The sequence below is a fragment of the Podarcis liolepis genome, assembly GCF_965112155.1.
Source record: "Podarcis liolepis genome assembly, chromosome: 4".
In the NCBI taxonomy this organism is placed as follows: Eukaryota; Metazoa; Chordata; class Lepidosauria; order Squamata; family Lacertidae; genus Podarcis; species Podarcis liolepis.
The window spans coordinates 23,059,646-23,087,309 of NC_139558.1; the positions used below are offsets into that span (position 1 = coordinate 23,059,646).

General features: G+C 43.0%; 2 protein-coding genes across 2 annotated transcripts in view; both read right to left on the reverse strand.

Annotated features, from left to right (window-relative positions):
- Positions 1 to 5,617, reverse strand: part of STK24 (serine/threonine kinase 24) — a 39,431-nt gene extending 33,814 nt beyond the window's left edge. The window contains exon 1 of the mRNA XM_083501270.1: positions 5,140 to 5,617. Within this exon, the coding sequence (XP_083357396.1) occupies positions 5,140 to 5,184 (45 nt within the window). The 5' untranslated portion in view covers positions 5,185 to 5,617. The remainder of the gene's footprint in view (positions 1 to 5,139) is intronic.
- A 4,504-nt stretch (positions 5,618 to 10,121) lies between these two features.
- The window catches only part of SLC15A1 (solute carrier family 15 member 1), a 37,174-nt gene continuing 19,631 nt past the window's right edge, over positions 10,122 to 27,664 (reverse strand). Inside the window, exons 10-23 of the mRNA XM_083501241.1 lie at positions 26,153 to 26,239; positions 25,132 to 25,221; positions 24,546 to 24,590; positions 24,277 to 24,309; positions 24,080 to 24,168; positions 23,223 to 23,304; positions 20,812 to 20,937; positions 19,109 to 19,255; positions 17,698 to 17,747; positions 16,607 to 16,714; positions 14,655 to 14,754; positions 13,344 to 13,490; positions 12,291 to 12,398; positions 10,122 to 10,905 (exon numbers count right to left, since the gene is read on the reverse strand). Of these exons, the coding sequence (XP_083357367.1) occupies positions 10,714 to 10,905; positions 12,291 to 12,398; positions 13,344 to 13,490; positions 14,655 to 14,754; positions 16,607 to 16,714; positions 17,698 to 17,747; positions 19,109 to 19,255; positions 20,812 to 20,937; positions 23,223 to 23,304; positions 24,080 to 24,168; positions 24,277 to 24,309; positions 24,546 to 24,590; positions 25,132 to 25,221; positions 26,153 to 26,239 (1,404 nt within the window). The 3' untranslated portion in view covers positions 10,122 to 10,713. The remainder of the gene's footprint in view (positions 10,906 to 12,290; positions 12,399 to 13,343; positions 13,491 to 14,654; positions 14,755 to 16,606; positions 16,715 to 17,697; positions 17,748 to 19,108; positions 19,256 to 20,811; positions 20,938 to 23,222; positions 23,305 to 24,079; positions 24,169 to 24,276; positions 24,310 to 24,545; positions 24,591 to 25,131; positions 25,222 to 26,152; positions 26,240 to 27,664) is intronic.

Genomic DNA, 27,664 nt, shown 5'->3' on the forward strand with positions numbered 1-27,664 from the left:
GGAGCCACTACCAAGAAGGCCCTCTACCTGGTTCCCTGTAATGTCGCTTCTCACAGTGAGGGAACCGCCAGAAGGCCCTCAGACATTTTAGGACATTTATATTCCACATCATGGGACTCAAGGTGGTGTACTAGGCACTAACAAAGCCTGCTTACTTTCGGTAAGGCCTTCTTAGACCATACCCTGGGACCAATCTTTTATCCTGTTCAAAAATAACAAGGGCCCATCAAGTCCACAATATAAGCACTAACCACACAAAGAAGAGTCCCAAGGCCTGTTCCCTCTCCCCCAGCAATGTAAATATACCACAAGACTGGGACTGTGAAGTTTCTATATACACCCCCCTCATATTCCCACTCATTTTTACAAGTGGCTTCCATAAGAGTATGTATATAAATGCCAAACTGAACATTTCTGTTTAACTGTAGAATAACTAGCTAAGAGCAACAGAGCTGCACACAAACATGTTAATAAGAAGGGGGTATATGTGCTTTCTCTGGGGAGGCAAGCTTTCTATTACGAACAGCAATAAAGTTTTACATTTTCAGCTTTACAGCAGAGCTCTGCAGAACCAGATTCGCAGAACTAACTGAAAGAGCTATTAAAATTGATGAGAATGTAATCCTTTACTGTGTGTGCTTTATTCAAGCTTATAATTAGCCTGCAGAGCATATGAATTACTCCCAGGCAGCTAGGCCCAAAAACTTTCTAAAAGTTGGGGTTCTTTTGGGGTTTTCCCCCAACTACAAAAAAGAGCAGTCAAACCAAGATGGTGATTGTGTGTGTGTAAAACTAGTTTTTGCTAACTTATTTCCAATACTCATAGTTTCAATAACGTTACCAGCCCTAAAGGGATATGGATAATTGACAATACAAATTAGCGTTAAGACAAACAGGTAACCAACAAAAACTAGCAGTGAATTCAATACCTAAAATACATATAGAAAAGCAAAACACAAACAAGATTATTATTGTTATCTGATTTTAGCAGCAAGTGTAGAAAGAGGCATTTCTGAGGATTGGTTAGAAAAGAGATATATTATATTCGGTGAAATTTACAGTATTTGTGAGGTCAGTGAGAATGCTAAGATTAAGACTCGTTACAGTAAAAACTAATTGTATTGGAACAGATATGATCAAAAAGTTCCTATGGAAATATTGTTATCTTAAAAGAGGCATAATTTCCTTTTGCCATTCAAAACAGGATGATTAATTTAAGGGAAAATGTGCTTAGATTATATATTGTCTACAGTTATCACTATTTTCGGTTCCCTTTCCATGACAATGCGCCAGCACATGAACTATAAAATGTATGCTTTGCAGATCTAAATAGGGTTTCAGAAAACACAAATCTAGAAAACAGAGCCTCCGAGTTTAACCAGGAAATTCTAGTGTTGCATCTTGGCCACTCTCTTGCACCTGGCCCCTGCAACTCTTGTCTAACCTGTTTTAGTCAAGAACTTCACCAGATTTCAAAAGGAGGAACCATATCCTGCCTAATCCCCTGTGTCCTTTAACCCAGCTGATCACATGATGTCAGCACCCCTACAGGGCTTCAAATGACTTCTCTCCAGTGGTTCCCAGTAGCTGGTCATGAATAATCCCTTGTTACTCAACAACCTCCAAGACCTTTTCTGAAACAGATGTTGCCCTCCTTGCAACGCACCACTTATGAAGCAGCTCGTCAAAAGCAGTGCAAGGCAGCACCCTAACATCATTTCTATAGGCCCAGTCCAACTTGTAAAAAATGCCTCCTCCCTTCCAAAATCTATTGTCCGTTTTGAAAACACTTGAGGATTGACTGCTGTTCCTCAGCTTCTTTTAGTCCCCTGTATTCAAACCCGTTGCATTTTTGACCACCTGACTAATAATAATAATAATAATAATACTCACTCATCTGGCCGGGCCTCCCCAGCCACTCTGGGCAGCCCCCAACAGAATATTAAAAACACAGTAATACATCAAACATTAAAAACTTCCCTAAACAGGACTGCCTTCAGATGTCTTCTAAAAGTCAGATAGTTGTTGATTTCCTTGACATCTGATGGGAGGGCGTTCTACAGGGCGGGCACCACTACCGAGAAGGCCCTCTGCCTGGTTCCCTGTAACTTGGCTTCTCGTAGTGAGGGAACCGCCACAAGGCCCTCGGCGCTGGATCTCAGTGAACGATGGGGGTGGAGACGCTCCTTCAGGTATACTGGGTCAAGCTGTTTAGGGCTTTAAAGGTCAGCACCAACACTTTGAATTGTGCTCGGACAGAGCTGCAAGGCATGCACATATAGAAACACAAATGCACTGGAAAATGCCATTTAGAGCTGATTCTATTTCTAGAATCTACAGTGGTATCTCTGGTTACGAACTTACTTCATTCCGGAGGTCTGTTCTTAACCTGAAACCATTATTTACCTGAGGTACTACTTTAGCTAATGGGGCCTCGCACTGCTGCTGTGCCACTGCCAAGCGATTTGTGTTCTCATCCTGAGGTAAAGTTCTTAAACCGAAGTACTACTTCCGGGTTAGCAGAGTCTGTAACCCGAAGCGTTTGTAACCTGAGGTACCACTGTAATCTCCATTCGTATACAGATACTAGGGGACCAGCGGCCTAACACATACCTCAAGGAGTGCCTCTCTCCTCATGAACCAACCCAGAACCTGCACCTGAGGCCCTTCTTCAGGCTTACTCTCCACAGCAAGTGTGCAGGGTGGCAACATGAGAACAGTCATTTCCCACAATGGCTCCACTTGTGGAATGGCTCTCCCCAACGAAGCATGCCAGGAGTCATTGCTGTGCTTCTAGGTGCCAGGCAAAACCCTGGCACCTAGAAGACCCAGGCTCATGGTTTGTAAATGCCAAGGCAGTTACTGTGGCCTTTGTGGGACTTATCCTTTAAGTGGTGTGGGTAGGACTTGTTCCTTTTAAATACAGTGCTGGAATGAGTGTTTGAGGTTTTGTTTATTGCTGTTTTTACATTATTTTAATCCCTTCCGTTTTTATTTTTGCAGTGCAAGTTGCTTTGAGGGGCCTGGGTGCAAGCAGTAACAATCACAGCTACAACTCACATCTGTGCTGGAATCTGTTTACTAAATGAGCACTATTGGTCTCACCTGTCCCTGAGATCTGACTGTCCACAATAGTTTTTCTTTGTTTTTCTCTTGCTATCAGTCACTTACTACACCCCTGTTAACTCCTAAGTGTCTGCGCCCAGGAAATGCCAAGCAGGAATTAAAAGAACTCTGGGCCATGTCATTTTTGAGCATGTCCGCTTAAAAAGGCTCACATCTGCCACTCACGAGTACCAGTACTAGAGTTTCCTGTAGAAGCAGCCTCCCTCCATTCTAGAGGGCAGTAGCTCACTCTTCCTAACCCTGCTTGCTCTTTTCGGCTTCTGATTGGCTCCAAAGCCTCACAAGATCCAGAAACTCCAGTGTACTGGGAAATAAGTTTGCATAAAAACCCTCAAGCATGATATGTAATGCAGCCTCAACACTTTACCTCATAATGATGGGCTTGTAGTCTCAGCTGTGCCCCAATAAAATATACCTGCTTCTTTCCAAGTAGAGAACAAGGAAGCACGCTTCTGCTTCTCATTTTTGGCATAGTTACAGAAGAAAAGGCAGCTCAACTCTCGGGCCCCCTTTCTAGCCAAGGCACAGCCAACCCATTCAGATCTACTGCGGCCTGCAAAGAACAGAAAGCTGCAGTCTGGGTTAGTTCTGCTACTCAGCTTGGCTGAGAAGAAAGTTCTCTCTTCTTGTGTATGTAGTCACTTATCCCTTGGTCTGGTAAAACACAGGCCTTCTTCCCTCACACCACTTCTCCTTGGTAGGCCATAGCAACCCCAGGCCAGAATAAGAAGGCCTACATGTCTACCACCACTTCCTGGGATCCTGCAGGCCATCAAAATGCAGCGCTCTTGAGTTTGGAAAACCAGACTCGCGTCATAATATACAAAATAGGAATGCACATCTGAATTCACAGCAGAGTTCTTCTTCCCTGTTTTGCCAGGCACACTCAAAGAGATGTTATTTTATGCCACTTAATGCAAATACTACGACACTACAGATGCAAAACAAGTTTCAAAGAAGTTTTCCAGAGAGATGGAAAACTCACGGGTAAAAATAAATGAGGCCGAAGACGGACTCCTTCCTTAAAGCATGAAAAGAATTCCTGAAACGGCTAGTATTTTAAATACTGTACAATTAAGTCCCGTCCCCCCCACAACAAATATTACTTCAAGGAGGCCATATATGGATTTTGCTAACAAACAAAAAAATAAGGGAGAAAAACTTAAGGTAAAACTCGCTAAATCACACTCATTCACTCTCTGTCTCTCTCTCTCACACACACACCCTAGCCAAAAAGTTACCTCTTTGTACCTTTTTATAAACCTCATACACTACCTGACCCTTACCCAGATGTGATGACCATGGTCATCTATGTGCCTTAACTGTAGTGGATCAGAACATGGGTTTCTTGTGAGGGGTGGTGTTGTTGTTTCTAAAGGGAGCCCTTTAAAAGATCTTGGCCACAGGATACACACCTGCATTACTGCTAGCCGCTCCCAGGTGACAGCAGAACCCAAAACAAATTAAGGGTTGCCCCTTTATTTAAAACAGCAAACTATCCGGATTGTACCTTGAGCAAGGCACCAACCCCCTCCCTTTGCAAGGGGCGGCCTGAATAGTTGGCAGAGCAGGAGATTCTTAAATATCAGGGTCGTGGGTTCGAGCCCCATGTTGGACCAGGAGATTCCTGCCCAGCAGGGGGTCGGCCTAGCTGACCCTCGCGGTCCCTTTCGACTCTGCATTTCTAGGAGTCTGTCCTCTCAACCCCCCCAACTGCTCATTTAGACGCTCCCTCCAGCTCCTTTACAAGTTAGCCAGGTTCACCCAGCCCCCACCCTCACCCAACCCAATGTTAGCACCCCCGGGGATGAAACAAACCCCTGCGTACCACTAAATTAGCCAGGGGGGAGGAGGAAGTGTGTGTGTGTAACAGACCGGGGCCCCCCCTCAAAAAAACCCACCTCCCCCTCTGCGTTCCCATTTTGGAGGGGCCTCTCGGATGCAGTTTGAAGCCCATGCAGAGAGGTGGGTTAGGACGGGGGGAGAGCCCGGAGGCGGCGGCTGGTTTCTCACCTGCATGCCCGGCAGGCCAGGCTGCTGCACCGGGGAGTGAGCCATGATGACGGAAGCGGCAGAGGCAGCGCTGCTACCGCCCCTCCTGCGCGCGGGCCCCTCTCCTTTCCTCCTCTCTTGCCTTCCTTCCCTCCTCCTCCTCCTCCTCTCTCTCGAAGCAGCTCCAGGAACGGAAGGATTCACCTCAGCCCCATCCCCAGCCAGCACCCGCTTGCTCCTTCCCCCTCGTGCACCCCCGATCCACCAGGGCTAGGCGAGCTACCAGCCGACTACGGAAGGGACGGGCGGGCGGGCGGAGGACTCCCGGGTCTCTGTGCGTCTGTGCGCGCGCGCAAGGCAGCGAAGAGGGCGGGCAGGCGCACAACACAGCCGGGTTTGGGAAAGGGGTGAACCTGGAGGAGGAGCGAATCCTGACCCTCCTCCTCCGCGCACGGGTCCGTAAAGGGAAAGGACGAGGCCACGAGGAGGAGCCACGCTTCTCGCGCAGCCGAGCCGGGCCTATTGGCGCGCGGCGGCGAGGCGGGCGCCCCTCCCTTCCTCCCCAAAAGAGTTCTGTGAAAACTCGGAAAGCGAACTCGCTTGTAGATGTTTAGATGCACTATTTATATATAGGTATGTCTCGCCCGCATCAGCCTCTGCAACCACAGCGCTCGGCTTCGCCCCCGATGGCGCACTCTTCCAATCATAGGGCTGAGGTCCCTTCGGCCCCCCCAAATAAAATATATCCCCTTAAAGTTGATGGGCATTGCCATTCAAATTGTGTGTGTGTCGTCTTGGGATCTATTTTGCGGGGTGGGGCTTACCCGCCCCCTCCCCATATTTTATTCAGATCGGCCCCCTTGTTTCTCAGATGCACGGATGCCAATATACAGTATAGGTCCCAATCGAATCGAACTCTTGATGACAAATGTCTCTATTTGTGTCGTGTGTTTTCCCAACTCCACTTTCGCTCCTCCCTTTCGTGTGACCCTGGGCCATTCGGAAGTGGGCGGAGCCAGGCGCAGCTGACGGGGGGATTGCCAGGATCCTGAGGAGGGCGGCGGGGGGAGAGGGCGCAGGGCGCGCGTACTCCTCTTCTTGCCCCCCCCCCCAGCCTTCCCAGCACCTTTTTCCCGGATTGGGAAGCGAAATCGGTGCAGGAATTCGCACGCGCTGACCTTGAGATTCGATTCAGGAGGCATCTGCGGCGAGCAGGTGCATAGCTTCTTCAGCTCTGCTTTGTGGAAATGGACTGCCGCAGTTATGGCTGTTTTAGGTCCACTCTTCATCCAGCTAGCGGTTTAGAATTCGTGCAGGTTTTCTAGTGCCACGGTCTCCATAGCTAAGTGTGTGTTTTCCTTCTCTCTCAGCCCAAGCCAGCTAAGCGACAGGCTACTTGCAAGTCTGCCTTACAAAAAGCACACTTCAGTTAACTGTCCTGTGTGGTTCATGCTCAAAGGGATTTCTTAAGGCTCTGGTGCAAGGGCAAAAGAGGAAAAAAGAAAGGCACAGATTGAAAAGAAGATAATGGTAGTCATGCTAATCTCAGACGCTCCCCTATTTTCCAGGAACAGTCCCAGTTTTACAGAAGCCATCCAGGTTTCTGATTTGACCCCAGAATGTCCCACTTTTCCTTAGGACGTCCCTATTTCATTGGAGAAATGTTGGAAGATATGGAGTTAAGTGAGCCAAGAAGATAAGTAACCTTTAGAAGACATCTGAAGGCAGCCCTGTACAGTGGTACCTCGGGTTACATACGCTTCAGGCTACATACGCTTCAGGTTACAGACTCTGCTAACCCAGAAATAGTGCTTCAGGTTAAGAACTTTGCTTCAGGATGAGAACAGAAATCGTGCTCTGGCGGTGCAGCAGCAGCAGGAGGCCCCATTAGCTAAAGTGGTACTTCAGGTTAAGAACAGTTTCAGTTTAAGTACGGACCTCCGGAACAAATTAAGTACTAATAATAATAATAAATTTCATTTATATCCTGCCCTCCCCAGCCGAAGCCGGGCTCAGGGCGGCTAACAACAATGAAATAGTGCAACATTCTAAAATCTTTCATTATAAAAATTACATAATTAAAATCCAATTGATGGCAACCAACTTAACTTAACCCAAGGTACCACTGTATAGGGAAGTGTTTAATGTTTCATATGTTGTTATATATATGTTGGAAGCTGCCCAGAGTGGCTGTGGCAACCCAGTCAGGTGGGCAGGGTATAAATAATACAATAATTATTATGGAATAGGACATCCCTGTTTTCGTCGGAGAAATGCTGGAAGGTATGTGATCTCAGGTAGCAGGTTTTCCATTCTGTTTTTCTGTGTGGGGCTAATTGACAAAGACGGCCAATCAATTTCCTAACAACTCTTCATGCGGTTATAATTGTCTACATTCCTTTCTTGGGATGATCAATTAACCATTATCAGAAGTTTCTGTTTTAATGCAGTAAAAGCGTCACACCCACAACCTCAACGCTTACACAATCAAAGAGGTTGCAGATGCTTAATGACACCAAAAGGGCTGGATGAGGTTTCAGCAACACACTCAACCTCACTGGTTTCACAAGGGAGGCTGTCGAGATAATTCGGCTCAAGAATGTGTAGTGTTTATGCCTCACATAGAGTGGCCAGTTGGCAAAGAGGGCAGGGCTCCTGCAACTTTCATAGTTATGTAAAAGCCCCACCTGCTGAAATTCCCTCTTCTGGCATACATCCATGTATTTCCAATTTAAACCCATTTGACAACCGATCTCTTGCGACAAAAAAAGGCGGAGGGAAATGATTTTGAAGGTTCCTGAAAGGTTAGCGTTGGTTAAAACTATTGTTCCTCCTAAGCTAACTTTTCTTATTCAGAGCTTACCAATTTCAGTTTCTTTTAAACAGCTTTGGAGCTGGCAGCGGCTGCTGAATTATTTTATTTTTGCTTGCAAATGACCTAGAAAAGGTGGGAAGCTGCTGTGCTTACCTTTAAAATTGGGGGGGGGGGGCTTCCTGATTTAACTAAGTATTGCCAAGCAAACCAAATTAGACATTTTGTTTCCCACACATTGGATGATACCAATAGGTGGGTACAATTAGAAACCCAAACTATTAAAGGGATCACAACTATATCATGTTTTTTTTGTTTTTATTATGTATTTCGTGTTTTCATATTTTGATTTTATGTTGTAACCACCCTGAGACCTGTGGGTATAGAGCAGTATACAAATATAATACAGCGTAAAGGTAAAGAGACCCCTGACCATTAGGTCCAGTCGTGACCGACTCTGGGGTTGCGGCGCTCATCTCGCTTTATTGGCCAAGGGAGCCGGCGTACAGCTTCCGGGTCATGTGGCCAGCATGACTAAGCCACTTCTTGCGAACCAGAGCAGCGCACGGAAACGCCGTTTACCTTCCCGCTGGAGCAGCACCTATTTATCTACCTATTTGACGTGCTTTCGAACTGCTAGGTTGGCAGGAGCAGGGACTGAGCAACGGGAGCTCACCCCGTCGCGAGGATTCAAACCGCCAACCTTCTGATCGGCAAGTCCTAGGCTCTGTGGTTTAACCTACAGCGCCACCTGCGTCCCTAATAATACAGCATACCCCTTCTTAAAGCATAAATTCAGAACCAATGTCTTATAGATTCATATAAGCCAAGCTAATGTGCTGGAAGGGGAATGTGGTTTGTTGTTCCCTGCCGTGTCGCTGGTGATCCCTGCCCTTCCACTCTTTGTATCTAAATGTACTGTATATCATATTTATTATGCAACTAAGTGGAGGGCTAAGGGATTTTATAGGCTTTTAGGTTTATATGTTGATGGCCAGTGGATGATTTAATTATTTATTTTACTTGATCTGATCCTTCCTTCCACCCACATATACATGGATCTCCCAAAATCCTTCTATCAATGCTTCCGACTTTTAACAAACTCCTATGGTCCCGGTAGCAGCAGTGTATAATTACTCCAGTCTAACATCCATGTGTCCTGGAATTTGCAGTAATGTGGCTGAAGAGAGCCCCTGGTCTGTTACCACAAAAAGGGGGCCTCACCATAGCCCATCAATTGCCAATCCCTCTCTGTTATACCTTAAGAAATCTCTTTAGATTGTTGCTTGTTTTGATAATCTTTTTTGGTTTATAAGATAGTCTGAAGATGGGGGTGGTATGTAAGTCATACAGGCAGGCCTTTTTTTAAGCTGAGACTTGCCAGAACTCAGTTGGCACCATTGCCATTCTAACAGAACGAGGGAGGCGTTTATGGCGAGTTCCAGCACCTATTTTTTTCTAGAAAAATAGCACTGTATACAGATGAGGAGTAGATAACCCTTTGCAGTGCAAAAGGTGACATTCCCTTCTGGACAGTCTTCCAAAGGCCACATGAGAGTGGAGGGCAAGGGCAAAGGCAAAAGTGGGCAAAGCTACAAATGTAATTTTACCTTTGTACAGCAGGCCAGGTTGTATTTGCATTCCTCTCTATCTTCCACCCAGACAAGGAGCATTGTCAGAGTTCACGGACATGTTTTAGACAGGCAGAATGTTTTAGACAAGGCAGGGCCAATGAAGGATGTAAGCTTTCCCTGGTGCCCCCATAGAGGCTCCTCCACCCTCTTAAATTAGCATTTTATTGTAATGAATATGGTGTGTTCCTGGTTGCAGTGATGTAGTGGGGCCATGGATTTACAAAAGGCTGGCAATTCCTGCGCTATCCTGATCCTCAACAGTAATGAAACAGAAGAAGAAGAAGAAGAGAAGAGTTTGGATTTGATATCCTACCCTTTAAGGAGTCTCAAAGCGGCTAACATTCTCCTTTCCCTTCCTCCCGCACAACAAACACTCTGTGAGGTGAGTGGGGCTGAGAGACTTCAAAGAAGTGTGACTAGCCCAAGGTCACCCAGCAGCTGCATGTGGAGGAGCGGAGACACGAACCCAGTTCCCCAGATTACAAGACTACCGCTCTTAACCACTACACCACAGAAAGCCCAGCTCTCTTCTTCCTCTGAGAAAGTAAACCAAACCATTCATTTTTCGAGTCGCAGTTTTATTTCGTTTGCCTTTGCTTGTTTATAATGCAATTCCTCTTTGTTCATCTTTACCACAATAGGCACCTGAAGCTAGATTTGGCAGTCCTCTGGCAGAAAACAAAGGAAGAGGTGTGTAGTGCAATACCAGGGTCATCAACATTCAACTGGCTCAGATACGTGTTCTCAGGAGGAAAAACCCCACACACATGTATAATAGCAATCATTATCTGTAGGACAGCATATCAAAGAGCCTCTAAAGCCTGTATGTTTTGTGATACAACATGAAATTAAAACAGTTCTGTATAAAAAAATAATACTTTGAATGTCTTTTCATTGTGGCCAGGTGTAATTAGGTTCAGATCCCTTTTTAAGTGCAAAATCTGCTGAGAAAGAACTGGGGGGGGGGTCCTCATTTTCTTCACAGGAGAACAGATTTCTTAATCTTCGCCCTCGGGAGGGAGGGTGTGTATTTTGATGGTGTTCACGAACCATCCCTGCCCAGTGATAAGGCAGCACTTGTGTGTCTTGGACTAGAAATGCCGATGTCCCAATGACAGTTTATATTCTCATTCAGCCTTTAGTATACGCTCACATCTGAGTCTGTAAAACAGGTGCATTTCCATTTTCATAAGATGGCGGTTCCTTTTCCCTCTTCTTTTCATCCTCTACCATTTGAGCTTCAACCTCAACTGGATCCACATAAGTGTAAAAATAGGCCATGATGGCAAAAACAAGGGTAACTGCAACAAGTAAAGCTGCAAACAGAACGTATTCTACCCACTGTAAAATAAAAGTTAAAAAAAAAAGGTTTTAGATTTATATATATTTATATTTATATATACAACATGCTATTGCTAATGAATAAGCATCTATGCATTAATTCAAAGAACAGAGGATTTTTAGCAGAAGTCATTACATTATTTTAAGGCTTGCTTCAAACATTAGCACAGTCACATGAGATGCCCTTGGGAATCCAAACTGCCTAGCTTACCTCTTGTAGGAAGTAACACATGGTTCAGGAAAATTGAGATTGCAATCCTAACTGTGTCTACTCAGAAATAAGTCCTGTTAACTTGAATGTGGCTTACTCTCAGATAAGTGGGGTTGCAGCCTGATGGGGAACAAATTTCCTTGCACTCCACAATGGCAGTGGATAAGGAGCAGGGATAATTTTTGTAGGATTGTGTCTGGCACTAAACACGGAAATTCTGGTATCTAGAGAACCTCACTGGGATTTCCATTTCTATAGGTTTAACAGAACCTTTCTTTGGCTATGCTATTATTATTATTACTACTGCTGCTAGTACATGGGCCACAAAATTGTGCTCTGCAAAAACTTAAAACTTCTGAGTCGTTAATTGAAGTCTTCCATCTTTAGATTTGCAAGTCATGTCACAATTGCTACCATCCAACTATCAGAGGTTACAAAGAAAGGAACAAAGAAAGGATAACAAGAAGAGATGAGGAAAACAACAAAGAGAGGAATGGACAGAACTGTGAATATTAATTAGACAGAACTGTGAATATCAAAGCAGCAGCAATAGAGCTGATTGGATCCCTTTCTGAGCTCGAAGCATGGGTACCCCCAACAAAAATTTAAAATTTGGCTCTGTAATTTGGAACTAATGTGATTTGATTGGTTTGTTAATAAAAATTATTTTTTTTAAAAAAAAACAATTGCTACCATCCAGAATCACCAGATTTCCTGAAGTTCTCCGACCTAACCATATGCTTTTGTACCGAAATTAAAGTTCCAGATGTTGAGTGTGAAGGTTCTCCAGTGACTTATCCCCACTCCCCACCCATACAGGATACAAGATATACAGCCCATATGAACACACAAGCCTTATTGAACACAGCAAGATCTGTTTCTGAATGCATAGGATTGTGTTGTTAATATACTGGACTCCTGCTACCTTCATGGAACCTATACCAAAGATTCCAACATGTAAAACTAACGTTAGAGATCAAGGATTCAAAACCATCTGTATTTCTCGCTGTGCATCGTATTGACATCTTTGCATGCTCAGTATTCTATTGAAACTACAACTCTGCCATAGTAACAGAGCTGTGTTTTAGTGACTGTTCTCCCATACAATAGTGTTCACCAGTATATCTAGATATAAAAACTTGTAGCCCTAATGTTAAGACAAAGTTTACTTTACCTGTTCTTCAATTTTTGAAGCTCCAGCTATAATAAGAACAATGATATTCCCCACAGCCACTGTCAACAGCCATCCAGCTTGCAAAACAGACTTCATGTTTGCTGGAGCCTACCGAAACAAGTTATTTAATTGCACATTGTTTTGAGGTACAGTATCGAATATTTATGATTCAAAATTGGCTTTCAAGGGCCAGTTGTATATTGAGTAATTATGTCAAGGCTATGGGGATGGATTAAATACCAAACTCAGGAGGCAGAGGATGCAACACTTTCCTTCCCCACTGTGGTTCCAACTAAAATTACCCCTACACTTGTTTTTTGCTCTTACTAGGGCGAATGCCATCCACACGTGGCGGGGGGTAATTACTGGGGTTGCAATGGGATCGCAGGTCCCATGGAGAAAAAAATGTCAAGAAGCATCCACCCGCCCACTCTGCTGAGCTTTCTATTAATTGTTTTTAACAATCCTGATGTGATTGCTATATGCACCATCTAGTTTTGCCCTCCTGGTGGTTGGATGTAGCTCGTAATCGTTTGCAAGCTAAGAAATTACTTCTGGAACAGAGTAGAATTCTTTGTTCTTTTTTTGATCACACCTAGTCACCAAAAAACCCCATAGCTTGGCTTTACTGAATCACATGCTCTGTCAGTGGTTCTCAACCTGTGGGTCCCCAGATGTTGTTGGACTACAACTCCCATCATCCCTGAGCTCTGGTCTTGCTAGCTAGGAGTGATGGGAGTTGTAGTTCAACAACATCTGGGGACCCACAGGTTGAGAAAGGCTGAACTGTATCAGATTCTACATGGGAAGTACTGTGCAGACTAGAAAAATATTCATAATGAGAACACCATTGAAAAATACAAATCTGAGTTCACAGAACTATGCTGTGTGTGTCAGATGGCTTAGGATCCATCTGACATACATAGATTCTACAAGCTCACTTGCAAACCCTACTGCCGGTCTTTCCTTGGGAGCAGTCTGCATGTGTTTCTACTTTATAACATCTCAAGGCTACTGTTGCAACTGAGACATCTCTCAAGCAAAGTCATCTACCTGGTCATATGAAAACGATAGTCCAGTGACTGAGAAGACCACTTCGGCACAGGTGATAATGAAATACTGAGGAATTTGCCAGGCCATACTGATTGTGTTGGGTTGAATGTCTTCAACATAGTTGAGGAGTACTTCACTGCTGTTGCACTGAAAGGAAAACCAAATTACATTAATCCACACAAAAGCCCTGCATTTTAAATAGGCAGCACAAATTAAAAATAACTTTAATCACAGCGTAAACTGACACTGAAGACGTAAAATATGAATAACTGCAAAAGACTACCCCTTTTTTAAGTTGTTCACATTAAAAAAGATTATTATAAGCAAATCAACAATGAGAAACACAGTGATCTCAGGTGCACTCGTCCAGAGATTCTGATGGCTACAAAATCTCCACTGTGCTCACTGACAGAGCTTCCATGTCACCAAAGACTCCCCATTCATTTCGATGGAAGAAACAAGGGAAAGCTTAAGGGAGATATGGTCTCCGCTAAAGTGAATGGGAAAGCATGTTCATATAAAGAGATCAATGTGCAGTGAGGAGCACATGACTATGGATTAAGTATGGGAGTTGTATATTATGACTACCAGATAATAATAATAATAATAATAATAATAATAATAATAATAATAATAATAATCCCAATTGACCGAGTTGCCCCAGCCACTCTGGGCAGCTTCCAGCAAATCAAAACACAGTAAGATATCAAACATTAAAAACTTCCCTATACAGGGCTGCGTTCAGAGGTCTTCTAAAAGTCAGATAGTCTATAGTCAGATAGATAGCAACTAAATCTTCAATAGATAGCAGATCATCCAGGTATATTTTAATTTGAAACCAAAAGCCTTTGAATTATAAAGTGGCTTGTGTATTTTAAGTTTAAACAGATCCTATTTGCATTTACTGTGACTTCCATCATTAGCTATACCAACTCTTCAGTGCTAATCTTTTACATGTGTTTACAACAGCAGTATACTTCTAGTCATATATATTTTGCTTTGGTAACTTTGGTATGGTTATGGTGTGATATTTGTTATACATCGGTACTGGTGAGCCTCTGGATACTGTTGGGCTCCAACTATCATCAGTCTTAGCCAGCATTGAGAATGGTCAAGGATAATGGCAGCTGCAGGGTCACAGACTCCCTAATCTTCATATTTATGGTCAGATAGCAAGCCATAACGAGGATAAAAACACCATTATAATTCATGTGGAATATTTCATGCACCATTGTTAACAGGTACCCAGAAACTTTCATTCAACTGCCAGTGGTGTTTCAATATTCCTTAAAGATAAGCAAAACAACTTACCCCATCTACTACAATAGTGTAAGCGCTGCCATACCCAAATGTCAAAGACTTGCCACTGCAGTTACGAAGATCGCTGAGAATGGTAACAGTGATTTCTTTTCTGGGAGGAAAGATGGGAGGGGGGAAATGAAGTCTGATCAACACAACCTACCCAATTTAATTCACTTATATGAAGCTATAGTAGAAGAAGAAGAAGAAGAAGAATTGCTAGTATTAAGAGCAACAGCCTGAGCATTATTTGTTCAGCTTACGATCATTAACCACGTGCATTTCGGGTTAACAGCTTACTCCCAGTTCTAAAGCTTGCTGTGACAGGACATTGTCTAAGGAAGTTTTTCTGACCACTCTCCCAGTGCACCATCGTTACTAGTGATCAAAATGAATTATATTATTCCATAGCACAGGCATAGGCAAACTCGGCCCTCCAGCTGTTTTGGGACTACAACTCATCATCCCTGACCACTGGTCCTGTTAGCTAGGGATGATGGGAGTTGTAGTCCCAAAACAGCTGGAGGGCTGAGTTTGCCTATGTCTGCCATAGCATTTAAAAAGTAAAAGCTACCCCAACTAATGCATGTTTCCTTAATGACTTCTCACCAGGAACTAGGAGGCTCTAGAACGAGAGGGGGCAACCTTTTCGGCTTGGCAGGCTAAATCTGTATCTTTGACAGGTGGGTAGGCCTCTCCATTTCACCTGCCAATAATCCGACACTATGATGATGATTGGCAGGCCCTGTCAAAGCTGGCCTGCAAGGGTAAAGGGGAGTCACTGACCAAGTTTAATCCCGCTTTCTGAAAGCAGTCGATCTAGTCACATCTGTAACTGTCCCATACTTGACATTACATATGACTTCAGGTATGGAGCAGGTGGATGTGGTTTGGGGAATATGGCCTTGGCAGGTGAAATGGAGAGGCCTTGTGGGCCAAAATCCACCTACAAGCCAGAGGGTTCCATCCAGCTGGTCTAGAAAAAGAGCATTTGCTTTACACAGCTTTCTCTCCTGCCAACCCCAATGCAATCTTCCAAAACTCACCCACGCTTATTGGTCAAGCATGCATCTGTTTTCTCACATTTGGATCTTCTTCTCTCTTTTTGAGCTGACTCCCACCACCCCCACCTGTCTTCTGGCAGCCAGCATTTTATTTACTCATAATTACCTTGGACTTTGCATTTGTTCCAGGGCATGGTGGGGAAAATGGCAGCCCCTGACAGCAGCAGTATTTTTTGTGGTGGCTGCCATCATATTAATACAGAAAGTGTGCACATTTTCTCCCTCACAAGACTAACAGCAGTTTGAAGGGGCCATTTAGAACAGGCAAACAGTACAGCACAAGAGGGACTAAAAATATCTCCACCATCACCAGTTTATCAATCAAATTCCGGGCCTCATGGCTCTATTGCAGTGAAAAATACATTCAGAGATCCAGTCACAGATTTTCTGCCTAATATACCCTAGTCTATTGAAGCACACATCCCATGAGTATTCTCAGTTCCTTAAAAATACTCAGATTTGTTGTAGCATAAGCTTTCATGGACTAGAACCCACTTCATCAAACAAATGTTGGCACTGAGACAAATAATTGCAATAAGACAATTATTTAGTTTAGTTATAAAAGTTTTTACTTGTACCGTATTTTTCTGTGTATAAGACGATGGTTTTTTCTTAATTTTTTGAGTAAAAATGGGGGGTCATCATAAACACGGTTTTCAGTAGGGCGATCAATAACTTTGAGGGCAATCACCCCAAAGTAGCTCAACAACTTTGAGATCCCCCCAAAAGTTTAAACTACTGATTTCTTAATTAGGGGTTCAAAAAATAGGGGTTGTCTTATACACAGGGGCATCCTATACATGGAAAATTATGGCATATATTATATGGTTGTAACCCACCCCATGATCTTTTGGTAAAGGGCAGGTTTAAAAAATCTGGCAAACAAACAGTAATACTTACTCTCCTCTTTGGAAAGCCGTGTAGTTTGTGGCAGAAAAATAATCCACATATCCAAAGATAACTCCATCCATAGTGATATTAATAGTTGAATCCATATTGTTTATGAACCTTTAAGACATGATTTAAATTAAGTGTTTTTAAACAACACAATTTATCAGTTATTGTAGACATGGGGAACTTTTGGCCCATCAGTTGATGCCAAACTACAACTCCCATCATCCTTGGCCAACTTCTATGAGCACTAGCAAGCATTCCCAGACGTTTGTATCAAACTATTAATACAAACTATGAAGTCCAGAGACTCCATGCAAGGTAATATGAATTTGTGACACCCAAGACTTGAAGGTCTGTGTAACTTAAGTGAAATGACATATTTCTTCTTTCATTTATATACAGTGGTACCTCGGGTTAAGTACTTAATTCGTTCTGGAGGTCCGTTCTTAACCTGAAACTGTTCTTAACCTGAAGCACCACTTTAGCTAATGGGGCCTCCTGCTGTTGCTGTGCCACCGGAGCACGATTTCTGTTCTCATCCTGAAGCAAAGTTCTTAACCTGAAGCACTATTTCTGGGTTAGTGGAGTCTATAACCTGAAGCGTATGTAACCCAAGGTACCACTGTAATGGATAACTCAAGAATGGTGAACCTTTGGCCCTCCAGATGTTGCTGAACAACTTTGTTAAGAAAGATTAAAAAAAAATTATGTAGCCAAAAAGCTCAGTTTCTCAGTTGCTCCAATTTTTGTTAAAGGAAGTTGTTATATCTTATGAAATCCCATTGCTGTTGAAGCATCATTCAGACAGGAATGAAACATTATAGTCCATGCACGCATACTGCCAAAAAGTTCAGCCCCACTTCACTAGGCCTAGGGATAGTCAACACATCACTACACGTAGTTGTTCTGTACCCATAAGTAGGCAGCAACAGGTGGACTGGCTGTGTGGGGCAGAGTAGAGGAACTTGCAGCAGAATGCCCTATGTTTTGAAAATCACTAGTGATTAAGGTGGGGAAAATGACACAGGACTCGTTTCCCTTTGAACAGAAGTCAATTTCTAAAATAAAATTAAAAAACATAAAAACGAATATATTACCTGATCTCATTGTTTCCTTGCTCTGGTTTTTCTGTGAGGCCATCCACAAGCTGAGAGAACGGAGATTTTGGGTTAGAGGAGTCTAATGGCTATTTTATAATGCCATTCATTTTTAACCAATGCTTTGTACAAACGATAATTCAGCATTCATAAACAGTTCTTGTTCAACTTGAATCAATACTCCCATATTAAAATGCTCATGCAACTGAAAACAGGGGTGGACTGTGTCCCCTTTTGAAATATGGGTGAAGATGGAGAAATATGGATCCTGGGATATGCCTCCATGGACCATAACATCATAGGCAGTTTTAGACCTTGGATTTAATGGTCTCACAAGGTCTCCTTCGCAGTGGCGTAGCGTGGCTTGTCAGCACCCAGGGCAAGGCAAGTAATTTGCACCCCCTAACCCGTGGATTTGCGCCCCCTAACCCTAACCCCCAGATGTTGCGCCCGGTGCGGCCGGCCCCCCCTGCACCCCCCACGCTACGCCACTGCTCCTTCGGGCAGCCTTGTGTGATATTTTAGTTGTGAACCACATCATTAACATTTCCTTCTCCCTGGCTCCACCGCTGCTATTCCATGTTTTAGAAATGCTTCTTCGTTCCTGATATGTTAGAGCAGGAGAAAGCTTGCCAAGCCCATTAAAAATAATAATAATAATACTTTGATCATGTGTGGTTTTACATTTCGAAAACATTTCAATCGTCGTAGCATCGTGATTATGCTGAACACATTTACCTGGGAATAAGCACCACTATGTTTTAGAAAAAGGTAATATATTCTAAATTCAAAACAATAATGTGAACACCTGTAACCAGGTACATGCCTAGCTGGCTGCCTCCTGACCAAGTTCAGATGTTGGCCCTGTTTGTCCCTGCCCCCCAACAACTGCAACTCTCAGGGTGGTCCTGGGGGAGGGCCTTGCAAACCCTGGCTGCACCTCTGTATAGAATTACAAGCCAAGTGTTAATTAGCATCAGTGTTAATCACCGTTGAGGACAACAGACTGCCCTCCTAACAAGGATTTGAAGTCAGCTATCAACACTGGTGAATACAGAACTCTGGTTATCCTTAACCAAGATTAATGTCGGTGGAATCTAGACACAAATAAAAAACGTTGTGGAAATGTTGTTGTTTTTTTAAAAAAAAGTTTTGAAAAATATATTGAATTTGCCATAGCTCACCATACCATCTAGTGTCACATTTGTATAATGCACTTACAACACACTTAAAATGTTTTATTAGTACAGCTGTATCAGCCCTTTTATGTGCTTCAGTTTCCCTCAGGCTTCCAACAAAGACAGTTTTTTTTTCAGAAGTATCTACCTGGCATTGGACTTCCTGAGTATTATTTTGATATGCAACAGAAACTAGAAGGCTGGTTTCTTAACTAGCTTTTAAACTGACTTACCAGCTCAGCTTGGACCCCAGCTCTATTTGATATTTGAAGGGTGTGACGTTCTTTTCCCACGTAAACAAACGTTTGATTAAAAAATTCCTTCCCAAAGTTTATATCAATATTTTTTAACTCGGTTGTGTCAAAAGTGAAGTAGTCTGTCTATAAACAAAGATAAAATACAATGAAACAGTTAACATTCCTTGCACCAGAGAACTTTGATAAAGCTCAGCTTGCCTCTTATATTACAGATCACAACAATTACAGTGCATGTGAAGTTCATAGGGTGTTTGTTTGTTTGTTTGTTTGTTTGTTTGTTTGCTTGTTTGTTTCTCTCCCTCCCTCTCAAAAGAGGTAGCAAATCAACACTGATGTACAGTGGTGCCTCGGGTTAAGTACTTAATTCGTTCCAGAGGTCCGTACTTAACCTGAAACTGTTCTTAACCTGAAGCACCACTTTAGCTAATGGGGCCTCCTGCTGCTGCCGCGCTGCTGGAGCACGATTTCTGTTCTCATCCTGAAGCAAAGTTCTTAACCTGAAGCACTATTGCTGGGTTAGCGGAGACTGTAACCTGATGCGTATGTAACCTGAAGCATATGTAACCTGAGGTACCACTGTAACCTTTTCCTTCTTCTCATAACATGAAAAACTGGAGTATAACAACCTTTATGGTAATCCAACCAGTGGTGGAGGAAGGGGGCGGTGTGGCGGTCCACCACAGGTGTCACCACTGAGGGGATGACAAAATGCCTGACGGCACTCACCGCAGGGCCTGCAGTGCACCCAAGCCATGCATCTCTCCTGGGAGAGACGAGGTGGCTTGAGGGCACCCAGGCTCCACGCTGCTCCAAATGGTCCACTGGCCGCCTCCCCATCAGCTGTAGGGCGGCTGAGTGGGAGGAGGCAGGCAGACTCCTTGGAGGCCCCGCGGAGCGTCCTGCCCTGGGCTCAGGGAACGCACGCCGCCCCAGGCGCCCAATTGACTTGCTCCGCCGCTGAATACAACTGAGATAGACCTGGAGCTACGGTGGATGCTGTTAATAAAACAAGAAACCAAAAACAATATTTGGGGATATAACAGAAGCACCAGTTCCAGGATATAAGAAATTGCACTCCATTTAGGCTATCCTGTACAAACTATCACATTTTAAGAAGGATAAGCTATAAGCAACAACTGTACAGAATAAGTTTTACCCAAAGTTGACCCATTGAAATTAAATGACTTTAGTCCTGTTCAATTCATTTTAATGGGCTTATTCTAAGTAAAACTTAGATTGGTAAAACCACCCTTAGATTAGAAAAAATAAGAATGAAGGGAAATATTTCTGTTGCAACAGAAAATGTGGAAAATAATTGTTTTGCCTTGCTACTGAAGCCAGTGCTTTTTTCTGGGGGTACTCAAGGGTACATAGTACCAGCACCTTTTTTCCAGATGTTGTGGCACTTAGGGTAACAACTTCATGGTAAGCACCTTTTTTTTCTTAAAGAAAGCACTGGCTGAAGCTGTCCCAAGAACGCTATTGGACATTAAAGCGGGATCTAAATGGAATTTCAGTGTACCATTTCCACTTTTGGACTATTTAAATCGCAAACCATCCACCAGTGAAAACACCAAAACATGAATAAATGGAATAGTTATTACCAAAAAAAGCACATGTCACAGATTCAAATAATACAAAAGTTAAAATTAATTGCGCAATTAATTCTCAAAACTTACTGAATTTGCAGGACCCACTTCAGCAGTCTGACTGGTACCAGTAAAGTTAACTGTTGCACTGGTGTTCCCCATATTTATTATTTTGATTTGGGACTGGCCTGCAGCAGGAAAAACTGGAATAGTTTTCTGTAGAGGAAGAAAAATGTGTAAAAAGAAAAGGGTCACCTTTTTTTAAAAGCACCTCTTTCTTTCCCAGGGCAAAACCACACATTAAAAGAAACACCTAAAGTTCCCAAATCTTTTGTTTTTCATAAAATACTAATATGGAAGCAAAGTCATTTGCTTAAACCTTCCCACTGCTACTGATTTTCTCCGGCAAATCCCCAGGCCTTTAAAATAGGTGTTTCCCCTCCCCCCTCTCTCAGCTGGGCTCCAAAGGCAAATTAGTCCATTTCAGGGTAAGTTGCATAATTGAGAAGGAAACTTGCATGGAAGTATAATGGGTGGGAGAAAGGAAACACTAACTCACCCTACATTTCTCAAATTCTGCCCTGCAAGTGTGACTCTACCCATATGGCCAATATTTAGGTAAAGGTAAAGGGACCCCTGACCATTAGGTCCAGTCGTGACCGACTCTGGGGTTGCGGCGCTCATCTAGCATTACTGGCCAAGGGAGCCGGCGTACAGCTTCCAGGTCATGTGGCCAGCATGACTAAACCGCTTCTGGCTGTTAAGTTGTGGGTGAACATATCAGACGACACAGCGATTCTTCCAAAGCAGCTCTTTATTTGTAAGCTGGAACAGAACTGAACTGAAGGGCTCAGTCAGCCTGCTTATATAGAGCTCCACTACCTTGTTACTGTAACAACTTTCTAAAACTATCCAATCACTGAACGTCACTTTCGATCCTTCATTTGCATAACTATCTACAGTATCCCCCTGCTGGCCCAGGTGATAACTTCAGTACATAACACCGGCGAACCAGAGCAGCGCACGGAAACGCCATTTACCTTCCCGCCGGAGCAGTACCTATTTATCTACTTGCACTTTGATGTGCTTTCGAACTTCTAAGTTGGCAGGAGCAGGGACCGAGCAATAGGAGCTCACCCCATCACAGGGATTCGAACCACCTACATTCTGATCGGCAAGTCCTAGGCTCTGTGGTTTAACCCACAGCGCCACCCGCGTCCATGGCCAGTATTTAATCCCTTATAAAAGTAAGAAGGGAGGTTGCATGCCACCCTAATCTCCAAGCAGTGCAAAATTCTAGGGATTCTAGGCCAGGATTTGTGTTTACTTTGGAAATGAAGCAGAGATTGTGGTGTCCTTGTGATATATACTTTATTTACACATATATACAACCTGAGTCTACAATGCAGAGGTTCACAGCATCAACACCCCAAGAGGGCCTGTTTCCCCGACAGCCGCAGCCCTGGATTCAAACAGAAATCAAGCATTGCTCTGTCTGTTTCCAGCTTACTGCTTTGTCTCTAGCAAACTAGGCTCTGCCTCTCTCTTAATAACTATTCCTGAGCTGAAAGGGGAGCCCTCAACCATTTACCGTTTTCCACAGAGCCCCCCTTTTTTGTTCTCCTGACTGGAAAAGAAAGAGAACCCAAAAGAACCAAAATTGACAGATCCTTCCACCCCTTTTCTCTGTAGTATTTTATATCTTCGTATGAAAACCTGAAGCTGCCTTAAGACAGGTCATCTGTCAGTATGCCTAGTACATTATATCCATTTAACTAGATATACTGGTGCTGTAGCGGATGCGGGTAGCGCTGTGGGTTAAACCACAGAGCCTAGGACTTGCCAATCAGAAGGTCGGTGGTTTGAATCCCCGTGACGGGGTGAGCTCCCGTTGCTCAGTCCCTGCTCCTGACAACCTAGCAGTTCGGCGGGAAGGTAAACAGCGTTTCCGTGCGCTGCTCTGGTTCGCCAAAAGCGGCTTAGTCATGCTGGCCACATGATCCGGAAGCTGTACACCGGCTTCCCTCGGCCAATAAAGCGAGATGAGCGCCGCAACCCCAGAGTCAGCCACGACTGGACCTAATGGTCAGGGGTCCCTTTACCCTTTACCTTACTGGTGCTGTAACTGGAGACCATCTGAATGCAAAGTATGCCCTCTGCTACTGAATTGTGGCCTTCCCTTCTCAGATGAATTTTGACCCTATTCAACTCCATGTTCTCCAAAGTGGTCTCTTGTTTTCCCCATAAATATAATTCACCCTATCTTTTCAGCATTCCCTCATATATGAATTCGCTAAGAAGGATGTTGGGGGGGGAGCATGTTAAATATTTTCAAATTTTCATTGTATGCTTTATTTGCAGGATTTGGTATTTCTGTTTGTCTGATTTGTATAAACAATTTTTAATACTTCAAAATCAAACCTCTGTTCTTTGCCTTAGTGGTAAAAATGAAGACAAAAAGCTAAACGGTTAGGCCTTGCTAGATTTTTTTTTTTACTTACGTCTATCTGTACCTGCACCACAGCAGCAACAACAAATGCCAAAGCCGCCAACAACATGCCAACTGTCATCTTCCTCAGAGGGCTGGTGAAGGAAGATGGAGAAAGCAGATTTTCAGAAGCATACTTGGCTTGGAACAATGACAGGGAACTCTCTGAAACTCTCCAGATATTTGTTGGACTAGAACTCCCATCATCCCTGCTCACTGGCCGTGCTGGACGATGCTGATGGGAACTGCTGCCCAATAACATCTGAACAGCCACAGGTTCCCTGCCACAATTTGAAATTTAAACCCACTGCTGCTTACAAGTCTTTGAAAATGATTAAAATTACCCCTTTGCACATTGTAAACTATCCCTGTGAATATCTTAGCAGTATTCTCCAGTAGTCCATGGAAAAATTACTTGCAAAGATGGAACTTATTAAGTATCCCCATGGCTTTTAGGGTCTCTATAACACTAATTACTAGCCTAAATTCTCGAGAAAGCCACATTGTTTATAGCCTTTTCACTACGTTATTTATAGCACTTAAGGAAGACGGCAGGCTCAAAGCTCATTCCGGCCACTTTCAGACATCACAAAATCTTCCCTTGGCATATAAAGCAATAGCCCATAGAATAAGTGCTCTAGTTTTAGTTATTGATGCTCAGCAATAAAGCCACATTTTTTTCCATTTGCCTGAGGGTAAGACCAAAATTCATCTGAAGATAATTTTCAGGAATTTTTTCGTTGTGCGGTTCTGCCTAAACTTTGGAGAGCAATTGTCATATTAAAAATGTTTTTTAAATGCCAACCCCACCTAGTCTGTATGTTTTCCCCACTGCCGCCCAACTTGCTGAATTTCACCACATTCACTTACGTGAAATTAATGTGACATTTCTTAATTAGAGGATAAACAACAGCATCTACAACTGGGACCATTATAACAATGAGGATTGGGTTTACAGTCTGTTGAGAGGAAAGGGGAAAAAACACGAGAAAGTTAATAACTTTCAAACAGCTTATATAAAGGTCGCTTGAAATAGCTGAAAACATAAATACAAAAGCTTACAGCACCTGCATCTGGTCTGGCTGAATCTGAACAGGGCCCTGGAGAAAAAGAGAGAGATGTATATCTTAGTTTTAAGGTACCTGTAAGTTGAAACTTTAAATATCCTTGCCCAATCTAGCCAAGAGTATCCATGCATGTACAGCTGGATCAGACCAAATTCTGTCTATTATTATTATTATTATTATTATTATTATTATTATTATTATTATCCAAACATACAATCTAAGATCTGCCCAGAGCTCAAGCAGGTGTGAAAGTTTAAGAAACAACTTACAAAATCTCCATCCATTGTTGTGGCCTGCAATGTCCATCGTGATCCCTTTGAAAGAAAACATTAGAAATTTCTTTTAAAAAGCAATTGTCACTAAATATCCTCAGGGTACAGTAAGTGTCTGCAGAATATCAAAAGTATTTGCTGTACTAGGACACCTTGTGTCCATGTTGTAAAGAACTATGGGTAAGAAACCGAATAAGTACGGTAATTTTATCAACAATGCCAAAAGGCAAGAACAACTAATTTTTAGAAGCTTTTGCCAGCCTATAGGCATACCGAAAATAAAAATAACACTCAGCAAATAACTTCTAAGTGGACAATCAGAAGTGAAAAAAATCTGCTGTTCCTTCTCTCACACATAATCACGTATGTTACATCAGTGGACACATAATTAATTAATTTTTTTACGAGTAAGATTGTTCTGCCGACTAAAACACCTACCAATAATAATGAAAAGTATTATAACAATAATACTGAAAAAAATAAACAGTGCATATCCAACGATACATCATGACTTTGATGGGGTGGGAATGGGAGCTTTTTAAACACCTGAATAAATTGTTAACAACTTTCTTTCCAAAGTTACCTGCTGATCAAAAAGTGCCCAAAACATGGGAAGAGGAATATACAGGAACAGCACTCTTAAGACCATCTTTGTCTGGGCAATAAGTCGTTTCTATAACAAAGGAGTGAAACAAATAATAATAATAATTAAATACGAACATTTTAAGAATGAGGTTTACAATGAGATTACAGAAGGTAACAGCACCCTTCAGAAATACCAGCGACCAACTCAAAGGCTAGAAAAGGAAGTTGTGGAAGCTGGATTTATTAATAGTCCATCTGGAGAACGGCCCATCCCCTTATCACAAAGCGACCGTCCTGTAACTCTTGAAGTACGGGCCATGATCAAAATTATTGGAATACAGAGAGAGATAATCCCAGGCTTAAAATTATGTCAGAGGGTAGAGTCTCAGCCTAGGCAGAGCCCAAATGTGCCAGAACAATACAGCTGATGAGATAACACAACCGACATACAGAATATAGGAAGCACATTTCCAACTGCGGCCAATTTGGACCACACATAATCTAGGCTGCACAAGGAGGAGACTACTGGTTCTATTTCAGAAACAATGCAGCATCTTTATCTGCCAAAGACTGGATCGGTAAATTATACATCTGATCTCCACTGCAGATTAGGCACAACTGTGTCAATTGCATTTATTGATTCTGATCTTCTGCTTCCATTAGATCAGCTTAGTGACTTACTGGACATAGAAAACTGCCTTACACTGTTTAAGGTCTTAAGTGATGCTTACGCACAGAGCCCTCTTTCTTTTAATTTGACACTAGTTCAAGCACTTATTTAAAGCTCTGAACTCTGTGGATTCAGATCTTATTTGATGGCTGTCGCCTTTCCAATCAGCTGTAAATCCCTGTGTGATCTACTGGACTCGGAAGCAACAGGCAGAGAGATTTTACAAAGGGTTCAAGATGCCAGAAGTCATGGAATCTCCTTAAACTTTGCATTGTTAAGTATAAGGCAAATATGTCATATAAGGGGCCAGGTTTCTAATCTCTCTGAACAGACAACTAGCACAACTTACATCATACTTCTCGCTAGCCCAGTCCAACCAGTGCTCCCTCTTGGGGTATTGCTTGCTGCGATGTCTAAATCTGTTTCCAATAGAAAACTGCAAAGAGACCATTTACAATTGGTTAAACAATGTTGTTGTTTCCCCCCAAAATTATTTTCACAAATTCTTGTGGAAAGGAAACTGCTTCCCAGCAGACCGAAATGCAAAATGAAGCAAAGACAGAAACTCTGCCAACAGGATATGGCAACTGTCATCATTGCTCACCTCCCCCTCCTTCAAAGGGTTTACTGTAAACCGTTTGAGCTATTTTAGTAGCTTTATTAATAAAGTTGTTGCATTTTAAATGCAAATGTATTATTTTGTACTTCACAGAGTGATATCAGCAGAGACCTCAAAACCTCTGTTTTCTGTACTATATACCGTAATTTTCGCCCCATAGGGCACACTGGCCCATAGGGCGCACCTCATGTTTTTTTGGGGGGGAATAAAAAAATTATTCCCCCCCCCCAGCTCCCAGAACAGGCTGCTATCCACAAGCCTTGCGGACATCTGCAGGTTGCTGCCCGCAAGCCTTGCGAGCCCGGCAGGAACTCCCGCCGGGCTCCCAAGGCTTGCGGATAGCTTCCTGAAGCCTGGAGAGCGAGAGGGGTCGGTGCGCACCGACCCCTCTCGCTCTCCAGGCTTCAGCGAAAGCCTGCATTCGCCCCATAGGACGCACACACATTTCCCCTTCATTTTTGGAGGGGAAAAAGTGCGTCCTATAGGGCGAAAAATACGATATATGTCTAGACGTAGGTGCTATTGGCAGCTGTTTGCTTTTTAAAGATCGCTTTTCCACAATGTTTCAGATAATCTAGATCAGGATTTCCGAATCTTGGGTCTCCAGCTGTTTTTGGACTACAACTCCCATCATCCCTAGTTAGCAAGACCAGTGGTAAGGATGATGGGAATTGCAGTCCAAAAACAGCTCGTGAGTTTCCCAAGTTTGGGAAACCTGATCTAGATGTTCTGACAATTCCAGAGTGGCATTTAAGAAGAACCTAGAAAAGTAATTCAAACTAAAACTAGGCTCCTATGTTAAAGGCATTAATCTCTGTTAATCTATCTATCTATCTATCTATCTATCTATCTATCTATCTATGTAGAATTATTGTAGGGACTTATAATGTAATCCTAATGTTTGACTGTGTGCACAACATATCTTTAAAGGAAATTATTTTCCTTAAATAATTTTGGGCTCTGTATTTCACCCCTCACCGTTACAGTTCTCAGCAAACAAACTACAGTGCCTAGAATCCTTCGACGGGAGAAATGTGCCTCAAAGGTGCTTTAAAAGTATAGTGAGTACACAGCATTTGAGTGGCATGACCACTCAACAAGCGCATTGACTTCAGTTTTAAACTGAAGTTAGTGTAACAAACTATTCTCTCTCTAGGATCAAACTTGGGAGGGGGGGATGAAATAAAAAATCAATTATTAAATACTTAATTTTGTGACACTTAACAGTTGTCCTTGAAAATG